Source organism: Carlito syrichta, unplaced genomic scaffold, assembly GCF_000164805.1.
Source record: "Carlito syrichta isolate Samal-C Ts95f unplaced genomic scaffold, Tarsius_syrichta-2.0.1 Scaffold305546, whole genome shotgun sequence".
NCBI lineage: Eukaryota > Metazoa > Chordata > Mammalia > Primates > Tarsiidae > Carlito > Carlito syrichta.
The window spans coordinates 501,148-517,740 of NW_007249642.1; the positions used below are offsets into that span (position 1 = coordinate 501,148).

General features: G+C 41.3%; 1 protein-coding gene across 1 annotated transcript in view; it reads right to left on the reverse strand.

The window, feature by feature from the left end:
- The window catches only part of COL9A1 (collagen type IX alpha 1 chain), an 88,710-nt gene that overhangs the window by 65,456 nt on the left and 6,661 nt on the right, over positions 1-16,593 (reverse strand). The window contains exons 5-6 of the mRNA XM_008061722.2: positions 10,676-11,072; positions 293-380 (exon numbers count right to left, since the gene is read on the reverse strand). Coding sequence (XP_008059913.1) covers positions 293-380; positions 10,676-11,072 — 485 coding nt within the window. The remainder of the gene's footprint in view (positions 1-292; positions 381-10,675; positions 11,073-16,593) is intronic.

The window sequence follows — 16,593 nt, forward strand, 5'->3', positions numbered from 1 at the left end:
TCACCCTCTCCCCACGGCCCCGCCTCCTCCGCGCCCCTGGCAGCCTCTGGCTGTCGTCGGGGCCGCCCAGGCGTCTGTGGCCTGCCTGCGATCGGACCCCAGGTGATCTGGGAGAGGTGTCCGAGTGGGGAGAACCGACACTCGAAGGAGTTTCCTCCCGCCAGGCCAGAGCAGTCCCTGCTTTCTGAATATGTCTCGGGTGGGCGCAGCCGCTCTCGGGAAAGCAAGTTAGGAGGTGGAAGGTGGACAGGGATGAGCTGGGTGGACAGGCCTTTGCGGGTGGCCCCGGGACTCACCGGTGTTCCGGCGGGTAGTTCGTGGCAGGTTTCTCTCCTGGGTCGCAGCGGGTCGCAGTGGATCAGCATCCATTGAAGTTCAAACTGGAGGAAGTCAGGGACAGTGGGTGAGGTCTCTGGAGGACAGAGGCGGGTCACCCAGCAGAGAGGAGTCTGTGCTATGTGCTAGTCCGAGGCCTGGAGGCCTCCTTGGACTGGGTGAGCTTGTGCACCATGACTCTTGCTTTTCCTTGAATGAAGTTTTCTCGTGGAAGGGGCTGACCCTTCCGGTGTCTCTGATGACTGAATGTGAATGTCTTCTGCTCTGGATTACTCCAGCAGGGTCTTGGCCAGGACAGACCCTGACGCTGGCTGTCTGTTTCTGTCCTCACAACAATCTCAGGAAAGAGAACCTAATAAAGTGAGGTTGGGAGGGAACTGGTCACAAAACATGGAGTGTCAGAGTCTGGATTAAGCTAGGCCTGATGTACTCCATGGGGAATACGCGCTCTGGGAGTTTGGATTTTGGATGGGGGGGATGAGAGACGGGAACAGCCAAGTGAACAAGGAGAAGGAAAATCCAGTCCTGGGAAATGTGTGCGAGAGACAAGACATTCTCCACGAAGCATCACAGATTAAGTGGAAAGAGGAAGGGCAAGAGGACAGGAGAGTGAGAGGGGAGTCTAAGACTCAGAGAAATGACTAAAAGGATTTGATTTTTGCATATTCTTATCCACTGGTTGGAAAGAGAGAACTTTCTAGACACTTGAAATCCAAATGTGTCTTGAGAACTTCTCAACATTTTTAGCAGGTGCTGAGGGAAAAAGAAGTGTATGACAGGGAAGAAACAGAGCAAGGGAAGGGTTACCAGGTCAGAATCCAAAAGGAGCTTCAGGTGACAAGGCAGGAAAACAAGACTGCCACATCCCCTAGGAAGCCTGTGCCCCAGGAAGCCTGTGCCCCGGCCCTCTTCTTGAAGGGGTCTCCTGCCGGGCATTTCGGATTGCATCCATGTCTCCGGGCCAGCAGTTTCTGCAGGCATCAGGCAAATGCCTCGCTGAGTCTCTAGGCCCCAGATCTAAGTGTTGTCTTTTCTTTCATCCAACAGAGATGCCAGGCAGCCTCTAGATTTGCCTAGAGCTAGAATGAAGTTAGGCAAGCCTTTCCCACTATTTTTGGAATCACTCAGAGTTGAGATTACTGGACGGAAAATCAAAATTGGAGACAACGGAGGATGAAGTCCTTCCCTTCTACCCCCAGAGGAAGGGGCAGTTAGACAAAAAAGGGTTTGGGCTGGTCAGGAGACCTGCATCCTCTGTGTGGATTGTTCATTAAAGCTACTTATTGCAAATGGGAAGTGGTCTACTAAGCTGTTTTCTCAGCTGTCATTCTGCCTGGTACATCAGCCACCTGTTTAGGTATGCAGCTGTGGCTCTGGGGGAATGAAATATGACTCATCTGTGAATATGGGAGGGTTGTCCACTGCCACATAGTTCAAAGGTTTCTGAACACATCTGCACATCAACATCAACACCACCTATGCACTAAAAATCATCTACGCAGCAACCACCTTTTGGCATGCACTATGAATTCCAATCACATGCTAATTATTTTGGAGGAAAATTGGCAGAGTGCCTTGGCAAAAGCCATTGTCATTATATAACTAAAATGCTGATTACTACCAGCTTCCCATTTACATACCTGAAATCATTCTTCTCTTTGAATACTCACCGGTAAAATATATGTGGCAAATATTTTAATTTAGCCCTTCCATCAACACATGTGAAGTCCCAATATAAGTCAAGCACTAAGGAAATGTTCTACAGAAATCAAAGATATTCTCCCTATAATGAGTTCATAATGTGTAAGATGAGGAAAATACAACTAGAAAAGCGAAAAATTTTTTTATTAATCTACTAAACAAAACATGAAATGTCCTAGCAAAATCCATCCTTCCAACATAAAATGCATCTCCACTGCCCCAAGAAACACTGAGTGTGTGAATGTAAGGAATCTTACACCTGCCCACATCTTGTCTTCTCCAACTCTCTTCTGAAGGACAACACAGAGGAGTAATTCCTTTCTTGAGGCTAGCATCATGCCCAGTTGACAACACATGTAAGCCAGGAATTCTGGCTCCAACTCTCTGCTCTTTTAATAGGGTTAATGCTTTCTACTTATTTTGCTAGGTTGTTGAGAAAGATTAATAAGGTATTTAAGCCCTTCATAAGCACTGAATAAAATATACCTGCAGATAGCTATCTGTTCTTCCCGAAAGAGAATTTCCTAATGACAAACCATGAAGCTTGGCTCAATGTTAATGAGATTGGCACAAGTCTTGATTTTTGCAAACTGAATTATGAATAAACTGCATAGGTATAACACAATTTAAAACTAGCTCTTTAATAGGACAGGAGTCTCACTAAAATTTTGTCTTCTATGACAACAAAGATTTAAAGAAATACTTGAATTCTCAGGCCTCATATTTCCTTTTAGTTTATGGCAAAATAAATGTTGGCTTACGCCATCATAAAGGACCTCCTCCTTATTAATGAAACCTCCTGGTTACTGAGATGGAGGCTCTGAGTGGCTTCAAAATTAGAAATATTGACACCTCTGGAGACTAGGCCATGCAGTCTCAGAAGTAGTACTAGGGAGGTAGTTAAATGTGAGTAGGTGGCGACTTGGAGGTAGACCTGGAGGTCATCATGGATTTATTCAACATACTTGTATAGAACACATTCATGTGCTTTGAGATAGACACCATGAAAGACACAAAATGTCTAGTGTACAAGGCGGTGTCTGAGCTGAAATATGTCTTGATGATAAATACTACAGCATTGAGATGACAGAAATAGTTTCTGGCTAATGTCATCGATGAAGGAACCATATAACATGAAACATGTGTGGGCTCTGAAGCTCCCTTCTGCTTTTATAAGGGTATAGTTGGGGTTCTGAACAGAGGGAGTGACAACAGACCCAAGGATGGGAAGTGGATAGAGAGAAGAAACCAGATGAGCTGAACAGAGTAGACATCAGTTCTTTTTTTCCACCTTGAATTCTGAATATTATTGGGTAGATGATCATTATTGGATTGTCATTAAAAGATATTTTACAAGGGATAGGAATGGAGAAAGGTGACCTGATTTAGAAGGGCATTTCAAGGAGATTCATTTGGGTCTAGATGCCTGGTCCTCTGAGGCAGAAGGAGCTCTCTTAGGAAAGCATCAAGAGGTGTCACGCTCTGAACTAGGGCGAGGCATCCCAAGTTATCCGCCAACTGAGAACCATCCTCCCTGCATTCCACATCCCACTTCCACCACCCGCCTACGCGTGGTTCCCCTTTATACAAAACTCAAAAGAGTTGTCTATATGCACTGTCTCCAATCCCTCTCCTCATTTTCTCCTGAACCCTTTCCAACTGGTTTGCATTTGCAACACTCCGGTGGGACTCTTCTCAAGATCACCCTCACTGGTTTCTAAATCCATCAGTCAACTCTCAGTCCTCATCTCACTCGACCTAGCCATAACATTGGAGTCAGCTTCTTGTTCCCTCCTCTTTGAAATACTATTTTCCCCTGACCTTCAGGGCCCCACAAATTCCTGGTCCTCTCCTAGGCCACAAACTCCTCTTTCTTAATCTCTTTTGAGAAATCTTCCTCCCTTTAGCAACCTCTAAGTGTTAATTCATGACTCAGTCCTAGGGCTTCTCTGTCACACTCATCTCCTGGTGACTTCATGGCCTTAAATACTATATACATGTTGACAGCTCCCAGAGCTCTAGTCCCAGCAGGCCCCATCTCTTGACCTCCAGAAGCACACTGAACTGTCTACTCAGCATCTTCAGTGAGATGTCTAATACCAAAGTTGGGTGTTCCAAGCTAACTCCTCATGTTCTCCCTGATACTTGCTCTTCCCTCGATCTTCCATGTCAGTAGATGGGGAAGACTATACTTCCAGTTATTCACACCAAAAACATGGGTACCATTCTTGATTCCTCTTTTTCTCTTACGCCCCTAATCCTGTATTTTTACCCTCAAAATATTTAAGGATCTGATTACTTTGCACCACTTTCATCACTAACACCCTGTTCCAAACCAAGACCACCTCTGCCTGAATTCCTACAGTAGCTCTTAAGGTTTCCAACATGTGCATGTATTTCTCTCCCCCTCTACAACATAGAATCAAAATGGCAGCCAAAGTCACCCTTTCAGAAGACAAGAACAGGCTTACCTATTCAAAACCACCTGACAGCTGCCCAAGTCACCCATCATGAGAACCAAAGTGCCAACACAATTTCCCCACCCCTCCTCCATCCTGTTACCTCCCCAGCCTCAGTGCCTCATTCCTCAGTCTCCTCCCCGTCACACTGGTCCACAGAGGCTCTCAGACATCAGGCAACACTACACTAGTTCCTTGTCACTGCTATTCTCTCTTCCTGGAACCCTCCTTCCCCAAATATTCACATAATAACCCCCTCACCTCCTTCGGATTTCTGCTGAAATACTTTGTTCAGTCGGGCGTGGAGACTCACGCCTATAATCCCAGCACTTTGGGAGGCTGAGGTGAGAGAATTGTCTGAGCTCACCGGTACAAGATCAGCCCCAGGCAATTTGGCAAAACCTCATCGCTACAATAAATCAAAAAATTAGCCGGGTGTGGTGGTGCATGCCTGTAGTTCCAGCTACTTGGAAGGCTGAAGCAGAAGGATTGCCTGAACCCAGCAGGTCGAGGCTGCGGTGGTTGTGAGAGTGCCACTGCACTCCAGCCTAGGCACCAGAGTGAGACTCCAACTTAAAAAAACACACTTTCTTCTCAGTGAAGCCCTCTCTCCAGGACTCCACCTTCCTGTTCCTTTTCCTCCTAATGTGTATGACTCACTATGCATGTGCCTGTGTACACACCGTGTCTGTCTCCTCTTCCCACAACGGAAGCTACAGTGGACCATTAATTCCTGTCGGCTTTCTCTACCACCAAAATAAGCCCCATAACTGAGCAGATGTTAATACATAGTTGTTGAATGCTAATGAATGAGTACATAGAGATGGAAACAAGCTATAGTGAAGCAAAAATTTATAGTATTTGCTTTCTGGTTTATGATCTGGGGCAAGCCCCTTGCCCTGTCTGGGTTTCAATTTCTTCCCATAATAACTGAGAGGTTTGGATTAAATGAGCTCAAAGTTTCCTCTAGCTCAGAAAACCCAAGAGTCTATCACACCACATTGTACCCCAAAGAAACCAGCCATACGGAGATTAGCATAAGCAAAGATCTCCTTATGGTCTTGACCTATACACATTTTTATAGACATAAAAAAACTAATAGAACTGATTGTTTTTATTGCAACAGTATGGGCACAATGAGACTAATAAAAAAAATTAGTGTGTTTAATTTTCTATGAAAAGCAAGTTGACTGTCGTTCAGTTTTCTTATCCCTGCTATCCACAGATCCTTCCCCAGCCAGGCTTCTCCTAAGTTAGCAGTTCTGTGTCTGCCGATTTCCTTCATCTCATCACCCCCTGCTGAACACCCTGTTGGTGGTGTTAACATGGTCTACAATGAACCAGGCTGGCTTCCATCTCCAAAAGAAATAGTTTTGATGCTCGTCATTCAGAAATATGTTAATGAAATCAAAGTTTTAGAAAAAATATTTCCTCTGGATATCATAGATAAGATTACCATTTTTATTAATTTAATACTTCCAAGTGAAAGAGTATTTGTAAAAGATGTACTTGTCAAAAACAGCTTAATAAGCAAACTTAATTGTTTAGATATGCATAGTAGATATTAGGCATTCCTTAAAACACTAAAAACATAACTTTCCTACAAGATTTCTCAACTATCAGAAGTAACATTAATCACAGCCTCGTAGTGTTATAATTCATGAAACCATCATGTTTTTACATTTGGAAGTTAGTGTGGTTCAATTCTATTTAACAGAGAAGAGAACAGACAGATTTTCCACAGCAGTTAGCCAGTCTCACAATTTCTCTGAATCTAGTGAAAGTAAACACAGAGGCACACATTTGAAAATATACTCCTAAAACACTGTCTGCCTGATTCATTATGTTCCCTGTTGGTTTATTTGGAATATGCATGGGTAAAAAGAAGAATGGTTTGAATCATACATTTATAAAGCCACATAAACTTTTATCCTCCCTCAGACAAGACCAAACTCCCAGGACACATCTCTGAAAAGGGAGTAAGGCCAACTTTGCTTTCTAATAGAGCTGTACCAAATAACTCTCCTCTGCAATCATGCTGACAACAGACAATAAAGAAACTGTCATAGAATAACTTGTTTATATGGTATGCTGCCAGGAAACCACGCTTTGCAGTGGGATAGATGGCACCATCCTAAAATACTGGCACAAATGAGAATAGAAAATATGGGATTTATTGCTTCAAAATCAAACTAACAACGCAATACAGCAGTGCATTGGGGAAAAATATAAAATGCTCTGAGCCCACTAAATAACCATGAATGATGAGAAGGTGTCTGACTTGTAGACACATGAACTGCTATATCACATGCTTATGAAAATCCTTTGAAATTGGCTTCCTTTTCCATTTAGAAAAGGAAAGGGACAAAAGATAGGAGAGAAAAAAATCGCAAGGAGCACAATGACTTGTAGCACCGGTGATCTGTCTAATGTTGTTTTGTTGTTTTTTTTTTTGTGAGTTGGAGTCTCACTCTGTCACTCAGACTGGAGTGTAGTGGCCGCTCCAGGCCACTGCAGCCTCGACCTGCTGGGCTCTTCCGCCTCAGCCTTCCAAGTAGCTGGAACTACAGGTGTGCACTACCATGTCTGGTTAATTTTTTTTTTAATTGTAGAGATGAGGTCTCACCAAGTTACCCAGGCAGATCTCAAACCCAAGGGCTCAGGCAATCCACTCCCCTCGGCCTCCCAAAGCGCTGGATTACAGGCTGAGCTACTGAGCCCGGCTTAATGTTGTTTTCAATTGCATTTTTTATTATGCAAATCATGGAGCTACCTTTTGACACCAGACAACACCTGTAGAAAATGGGTTTTGATTTTGATTAATTTACAAAAAGAAGCAAAGTTTGACCTTGAAAATAGTATTCAATTAATGTAGAAGGTCAAAGATTAGAATGAATCCAACTGCATGAAGGAAAAGTGAAAAATATACTATTTCTTATTGTTGTCTATTTCATTTTAATTTAAAATCTCTTACACAGTAATATTGAATTTTTTGCTGTCCCCAAATTGAGAGAAAGGTCACATGTCAGTATCGCTCTCCTACCTCTCAGAATACATGCATATCACCACCCAGGACCTCTGAGGGGCAGGTAGTCATTACTGATCTCCAGTAACTGCCAACATTTTCAGATTACAACCCAACTGGTAAAAAGTCTAAGACAATGGGCCATCAGATAAGACAAGGGCCGAGGGACAATTCATGGACACTAAGGCTCTGTCTGTGGATTTATGTGAGTATGTGTGCATCTTCATTTTGAAAGGAGGGGAATGGTGTAGGAAGATTCGCAAAGCTTGACAGAGAAGAACTGACAGGGGTGGACATTTTCAAGAGCACTCCCCTCTTGGAGCGCTGGCCCTCACCTTCTCCTGGACAACTTTTCCTTCCCCAAGACTCCTGCCAGACCATGTGTCCTGTAGGAAACAACCTTGAGCCCCACTCTCAAGCCTCCCTGCCCTGACCTGAGTGAAGAGCCTTTTCCATGTGATTCCTGGCACACAGCACCAGTCACTCATACAGTCCTTATGGTCTATTGGGTCTGTTCACTTATCTGAACTCCTTATGCTCAACAGGCTGAAGAAAACAAAGTCCGTGGTGGCTTTGACTTTGTATGCCCGGTATATCCACTTAGTGAAAGTTTACTAAATGAAACAAGTAGGATTCATGTCTAAGGACATATTTTACACTGTAATATCGTCCTTTAAAAAATTTATTTGGTTTTTCCTGCAAGTTAATTCTGAAGGCAAATCACAAATGCCTTCCAAAGTAAGAACAATGAGGTGCCTTATAAGGAAAGAAGTGTGAATGCACATATTTTTCTTTTTCTCAAAGGAAAGCTAGTTGGTGTAGCAGAAAATAAGGTAGATTAGAAATCTCATGCCTAATACTGTTTCTTACAGGCTAACAGATCAGCTTGAGGTCACTTCTTCAGCTGAGAAATAGAGGTAATGCTATCTGTACTTGCTATTTTATAAAGTTGTTGCAAGGATCAAATGAATTAATGGGAATGAAAGCATTTTTGAAACTTTAAATTGGTACCTTAAGGGTATTAAGATTTTTTTAAAGCATAAGTGGGCTTTTCTTACATTGTTTTCTAATGCTTTGTCTTATACAGGATGAAAGTTGAAGAATACATTTTGATGGGAAGTTTGAGTTTGACGTTGTCACATCCACTCTTTGATTGTAGGTAGGATATTTTTGGCCTATAACCTTGATCTAGTCTAAGTATCAGTGTCATGACCATACCATCATCCAACATGAAACCTCAATGGGCTGTTAAATCAAATCTCTTTTGTGTTCCCTGGTAGGGGAGTCAAAATTCAGTCTGAAGGAAGTGTACACGTGCTTATTTCAAATACTTTAATACTGGCTGCAGTATGTTGACTTAGAAAAGCTCCTTGGTGAATCAGAGCACAAGTAAAACCAGCGGCAGGCTCCTAGTTGCATTCCTGCACTTGGAAGAATAAAATAGAAGGTAACTGGTTCTAACTGGTCTTCATTGTGATGTTAAACTAGACATGGCAGAAAACCTGTAATCAGCTATGACACTGTTGGCAAGACTATAGTCACATGGAGACTTTACTGCTCTGGAAATCAGATCACTTAATAGCATCTTATCACCCAGAATTATAAAGATTTGAAATGGTTTTTAAAGCCAATGAATCAATAGATCAATTTTTTAAAGACTTGATTGATATTCTCAATAGCGAGGAGGTAACTTAAAATCTCCTCTCCCTCACCTATGGACAGATATTTTCAGTTCAGTGTTGCCTGTAAACCTTTCCAGTGTCATTGCAAAGAACTTGCTACATAAAATTTCAAGATGGCACAACAGTGATCCCATCAACTTTCTGACACAAGCCACTTGAGGTGTGATAACTCATTAAATGAAGAAATACTTTCTCAAGTGTCTACATGCCAGGGCAGTAGCATAGCAGTCACAAATTGCTTTCTGTCCATCACAGAATATAGAATTTCACACTACCCTTCACACTAATCACAACTCTTCCCTTAAAAACAAGTTATTTGAACAATCCCAGATCCTTGGTAACCTTTCCTTCTGTGAAGAAGTGCAAAGAAACCATTCAAAATCATTGTATCACCCTGCCACCCTCAATGATATGAGTTTTGTGACTAGAATTTACAGCTCCATGCCAGCGAGAGAGAGAGAGAGACAGAGAGAGAGAGAGTGAGAGAGAGACTGGCATCAATTTTTATTTAATGAGCTCTAAATTCCTTCATTTCCCCAAAAGAACACTTGTCCTCTAAATATATTTTTTGAATTCCTGTCAAAATATTTTTAAAATGTCCTTTAAAGCATTGCTCAGTTAAAGTGCAACAATTCAAAACAATAGAACTAGTTGGCACATTATTGTGTCACCACACAATTTCTTACCTTTATATCCATGGATCCCTGCGGAAAAATCATGAACAGAGCTTGAAAATCCTTTGCTTCTATAGCATGTCACACAAGACCTACTTCTGAATAAATAAGCATTATGACATCTGTATACTTTCCATTCTCGTTGACCAGACATCACAGGCTTCCTTACCTCTTCTCTCACCATTCTGCAGTCAGTGACCCTCAACCCTTGCACACACATGTGTTTTCATATACATATATCACCCATATCACCAAGTCCCTAGGCCTTTGGCCGTGGTCTACTTATTCTCTGCCTCTTTTTCCCTTAATGGTTTTTCCTTCAACTGGGATGCACTTTCTTCTCTTCTTCTGCCCATTCAAATCCTTCCATTTCAAAGCTCATTGGCTCCAAGAAGCATGGGATTCTTGACCCACAAAATCCTTCACCCATCTGAACCTTACTCTGAATATTCTCATTAGTTGTGTACACAGTATGTGCTGCACTCATGGGACTTTTTTACTCCATTGCCTCAGAAGGATTCTGGGTTCGCTAGGTGGACATGTAATGCTTTCCAAGTAAGCTTAAGCTCCTCAAGACCTAGCTATCTATTTAAACTCCTCTGATTCCAGATTCCACCTGATACATGCTGCACTCAAAATAAACTCTGAAGATTTTTGAATAAATGATGGAGTTAATTCTCAAAATGGAATAGCTGTTAGTTGTTTGAGACATTCAACTGATTATCAGAGATATCTGAGGTACAAATTTTTCGAAATCTGGCTGTGTTTCATGTGTCATAGTGTGTGATTTATACTTACTGGAACAGAAACTTGAGGATTGTCCACGAGCTTTCCCAGCACAGCAAAGCCATCGATATCGATTGGGCCCCTCGGCTTTATAGGTAAGGATTCGATCAGATTGCAGTCAACAAAAAGAGTAGCACTGCTCCTTTCTACACCAATCATGATCTTATGCCACTGGGAATCAAACAAGGAGGGCAAACTCGAAAAGGCTGCAGTCTGGAGACTTCCATCCAGTCCCTTGTATGAAAATGCAATAGATTTCGTTTGGCCATTGAGCATCACGCCGACTTGCTCCTTCCCGGAGGCATCCTGAATCTGCCAGATGCCCCAGTTCTTTCTGAGAGTGCTTCCTGTCATCCGGAAGGTCGTCAGGAAGGAGTATTCTTCAGGCAGCCCACTGGGATAGAGATCCCTGAGTAGGAGTTCAACATAGTAAATATAATCTTGTCTATGCCATACATGTTACCACATTCCCTTCCCATGCTGTTTTAGATTCTAGGCCTGTGGAAAGGCTACACTGGAAGAACTCTGTACTATTTGTTCTATCATGAGTGTTCATAAAGATCTTCACAGAAGGTCAGTCATTCACATACATGAATGTTCCTGCTTAAAATATGCATTTACAAAACACCCACCCCCCAGCTAAGGAAGGTTCCCAGGGCTCCATAATCACCACAATATTTCTATTTATGTTGCCCAAAGAGCTACTTTTCAGCAACTTCATCTCAGCCAAAAGGCACACTCCTGCAAAGCTCCTGGCAAAATTTTCTTCACAAGTGAGAGAGGGGAGCCTTGGGAGTCGGAATCGGTGCTACTCGCTTATGAAACTATTTGACTAAAGCAGTTAGCAGCTTTTAAAAGTTATTTTTTGTTTTGTTTTGTTTTGTTTTTTTGAGTTGGAGTCTCACTCTGTCACCCAGACTGGAGGGCAGTTGCACGCTCCCGGCCACCGCAGCCTCGACCTGCTGGGCTCCGGCAATCCATCCGCTACAGCCTTCCAAGTAGCTGGAACTACAGGCGTGTGCTACCACGCCCGGCTAAATTTTTTGTAGAGATGAGGTCTCGCCAAGTTGCCCAGGTGGGTCTCGAACCCGCAGGCTCAGGCAATTCACTCACCTCGGCCTCCCAAAGCACAGGATTACAGGCTGAACAGGTTTTTTATTTTAATGATGTAAAGTGTTCAGATTATTTGTTATTTCCATAATTGCTCAGGTATTCCACTCCACAATGGTATCCCAGACCCATAAAAGCATTCTGAGGGTCAGCAGCTGCAGACTTCAGAAGCTGCCTCACACTGAGAACATTTGCCTTTTTCGGGAAGTTCAAGATATGATGCTGTAGTAGCAGCTTGACACTGGATGGGATGAGGAAAAGGTGACAAACTCTTCTCTACTCCAACCCAGTTCCCTAATCTGCCACCTCCCCTGTATCACTGCTAATCCTTTTATTGGTTTAAATGGCAGAATAAGACCGATTGTGTCCTTAGGGCACCTCCAGTCTACAAAGGGACGGGGTCTGAGTCACACCAGCTGCTTGGAGCTCCTGCTGAAGCCACTCTGCTAAAGCTGAGGATTGGTCATTAGAAATCTGGGCGTGTTCACTGCAAGCTCCATCTTTAAGGGTCTTGAAGGTTATTTCCTTCTACTTTCCTCCTTTTAAGCATAGAAAAATTCCTAAGCAAGGAAGAAATGCTAGGCAAACTAGATGCCAAGAGATGTTCTAAGTAATACAATTTGGTATTTCTGAGAATAGTGATGGGCCAGGACCCAGAGTCCCAAGAACCTCCCTTCACATCAAGCTCATGCTTTGTGGTCCTCTTTAATTTGCTGAGATTTCCTATCTCTACTTTGATTTTAACTATAAAACTTTATCTCTAATAATAGCATAAACAAACTTTCAGCTTCTTTTTTGGCAAATATTTTTTGCAAACGTCAATAAAAAGAATCAACTAGCTCAACAAATTTTATTGCTTTGTTAGCTTCCTAAAGATGACAATAAATGTGAAACTTTACCTGAGTACTCTTTTATTATACAAGTCTTCTTTTAACCTTTACTTTGTAATATGACTTTGGCTCGGATTTAGGGTGTTCCTTTATCAATATGTATTTTCATATGATCATTGGTGACATTTATTATTCTTATTGCAAAGTTTTCAAATCACTATAGTCTTTTATAACTTCAAAGTGTATGGAAGGTTTTAACATACACATTTTAAAATATTCTGTTTGGTTTTAACATACACATTTTAAAACATTTAGTTTGGAACTAAATATGTATATTTACATTTAGCTATATAGATAGATATAAACTGTTTACTGTTCTGTTTTCCCTGAATGGTACTGTCTACCACATCACTCCAGATATTTATTTTTTAAGTTTATGTTTGCCAATCGATTTGTCATATTTTTAACTTGACATTTTTCAAAATGACACTTATTTCAAAATAACCTCTAATGAAGAAACTAAGGATCACTAATGACAATATAATGTACTATCTATAATTGCAAAACTTTATGGAGGTTTATAGTCTCATTTAAGTTACCTAATATTTGGAGCTAGGCAATGTTTTCAGTATTACTCATTGGTGAAATTGGGGAAGTATTTATTTAAATTATAAACAGATTCTTTTGATTATTCTTTTAAATTAATTATCTGGATTTAATCAGATGCATAAAATTTTTATTTTCCCATTTTTGTCCAAAATAGCTATTGCTGAGGTGTGAGGTTTTTGTAAAAGAAAGGTAAATTCTAATACTTTGTCTGCTCTTCCTTTAAGCATCATTTTCTAGACTTCAAAAAAAAAGATCTGATCTATGTTACCTCTACACCTATTTATAACTATACCGAGCAAAACTATGAAATTTATTTTATTTTTTTTAAGTGAAAAAACAGGATTTATTGAGAGGACAGAAAAGCTCCCACAGTGGGAGAGGACCCAAAGGAATTGCCCCAAAACTGTGAAATTTAATCAGTCCTTTAAAAATATCTATTTTGTAGATTATCAGAGATTACTATATACACCTGTATGTAAACAAACTTGAAAACCTAAATGAAATGGAGGACCTTTTGACATCACACAACCTCTCCAGTTTGAAACAAGAAGAAATCAAAACCCTAAATACACCAATAACAACCCAGGAAATCAACTATGTCATAAGAAAACTACCTACCAAAAAAAAGCCCTGGACTAGATGCCTTTCCAGAGGAATTCTACAAAACATACAAAGAGGAGCTGATACCAATCCTACTGAAACTATTCTAGGTAGTCAAGAAAGATGGAACTCTCCCCAAATCATTTTATGAAGCTAATAACACATTGATACCCAAACCAGGTAAAGATCCAGCAAAGATAGAGAACTACAGGCCAATATCTTTAATGAACATAGATGCTAAAATTCTCAACAAGATTCCAGCACACCAGATCCAACAACACATCTCAAAAATCATCCACCATGACCAAATAGGCTTCATTCCCAGGATGCAGGACTGGTTCAACATCCACAAGACCATAAACGTAAAATTAAATACATCAACAGATGTAAGGACAAAAACCACATGATTGTATCATTAGACATGGAAAAAGTTTTTGATAAAATCCAGCACCACTTCTTTTTTTTTTTTTTTTTTTGAGTTGGAGTCTCACTCTGTCACCCAGACTGGAGTGCAGTGGCCGCTCCCGGCCACAGCAGCCTTGACCTACTGGGCTCCGGCGATCCTTCCACCTCAGCCTTCCAAGTAGCCGGAACTACAGGCGTGTGCTACCACGCCCAGCTGATTTTTTGATTTATTGTAGAGATGAGGTCTTGCTGCCCAGGCGGGTCTCGAACCCACGGGCTCAGACAATCCACTCACCTCAGCCTCCCAAAGGCGCGGGATTACAGGCTGAGCCACCAAGCCCGGCTCAGCACCACTTCTTGATAAAAACCCTCGAGCATCTAGGCATAGATGGAACATACCTCAAAACAGCAAGTGCCATCTCCGAGAAATCCACAGTCAACATACTGCTTAACAGACTGAAATTGGAATCATTTCCCCTGAAAACCAGACCAAGACAAGGATGCCCACTCTCACACCTCCTTTTCAACATAGTATTGGAAGTCCCAGCTAGAGCCTTCAGACAAGAGAAGGAAATCAGGGGTATCCAAATAGGAAAAGAGGAAATCAAGTTATCCCTCTTTATAGACGACATGATTCTATACCTCGAAAACCCAAGAGAATCTGTCAAAAACCTCCTTGCACTAGTAAAGGACTTTGGCAAAGTCTCAGAGTATAAAATAAATGTGTAAACATCAGTTGCCTTCCTATACACAACAATACACAAACAGAAAACCAATTAAAAAGCACAATCCCATTCACAATAGCCACACACACAAAAACAAAATACCTTGGCATCTTCTTAACCAGAGAAGTCAAAGACCTTTATAACAAAAACTACAAAACACTACTCAAAGAAATAAAAGATGACACAAACAAATGGAAAAATACTCCATCCTAATAGATTGGAAGAATCAACATTGTTAAGATGTCCGTCCTACCCAAGGCAATCTACAGATCCAACGCAATACCCATTAAATTACCAGCAACGTTCTTCTCAGACCTGGAAACAACGATATAGGAATTCATATGAAAACAACAAATAGCGAAAACAATCCTCAGCAAAAAAAAAGAAAAAAGCAGGAGGCATCACGCTCCTAGACTTTAAGTTGTATTATAAAGTTACAATAATCAAAACAGCCTGGTACTGAAATAAGAAGGCATATAGACCAATGGAACAAGAGAGATTCCAGAAGCAAAACTGCAATTTCTCAGCCAACTCATCTTCAACAAAGCCTCCACCACCAACCACTGGGGAGAGGAGAACCTATTCAGTAAATGGTACTGGGAAAACTGGCTGACCACATGCAAAGATTAAAACAAGACCCCTACCTATCACTATACACAAATATCAACTCTAAGTGGATCAAAGACCTAAATGTAAAACCTCAAACTATAAGAACCTTAGAAAATGCCGGAGACACCCTTATGGAAATTGGAACTGGCAACCAATTCCTGATCAAAACCCCAAGTGCCCATGCCTTAAGAGATAAGATAGACAAGTGGGACCTCATCAAACTGACAAGCTTCTTCAAAGTCAATGAAACCATTGAGAGAGCAGGGAGACAGCCCACAGACTGGGAAAAAATATTTGCCAACTGAATATCTGACAAAGACCTAACATCTAAGACCTACAAATAACTCAAATGTGCCAAAAAGAAAAAAACAAACAGCCCCATTACAAAGTGGATAAAAGATATGAATAGACACTTGTCAAAAAAAGACATACGAGCAGCCAACAGATACATGAAAATGTGCTCAGCCTCACTAGTCATCAAAGAAACACAAATTAAAACCACACTGAGATACCACCTAACTCCAATCAGGATGGCCATCATCAATAACTCAAAAACCTACAGATGCTAGAGAGGGTGCAGTGAAAAAGGAACACATCTACATTGTTGGTGGGAGTGTAAACTAGTACAGCTTCTGTGGAAAACAGTGTGGCAATTACTAAAAGATCTAAAAATCGACCTCCCATATGACCCTGCAATCCCCCTACTGGGAATATACCCTGAGGAACTCAAATCACTCTGTGAAAAAGATACGTGCACATGCATGTTTACTGCAGTATTATTTACAATGGCAAAAATATGGAACCAACCATGTTACCCATCAAAAGAGGACTTGATTAAAAACATGTATACATGATGGAATATTATGCAGCCATAATAAAGAAGGACAAAATTATGAACTTCGCAGCAACTTGGTTGGACTTAGAGGTTATAATACTGAGTGATCTATCACAGAAACAAGAAACATGTTCTCACCCTTAAGCAGACCTTGAACAACTATCATAATACTATAAGAAAGGGATTGGTAGTAGTGGAAAACTGCCA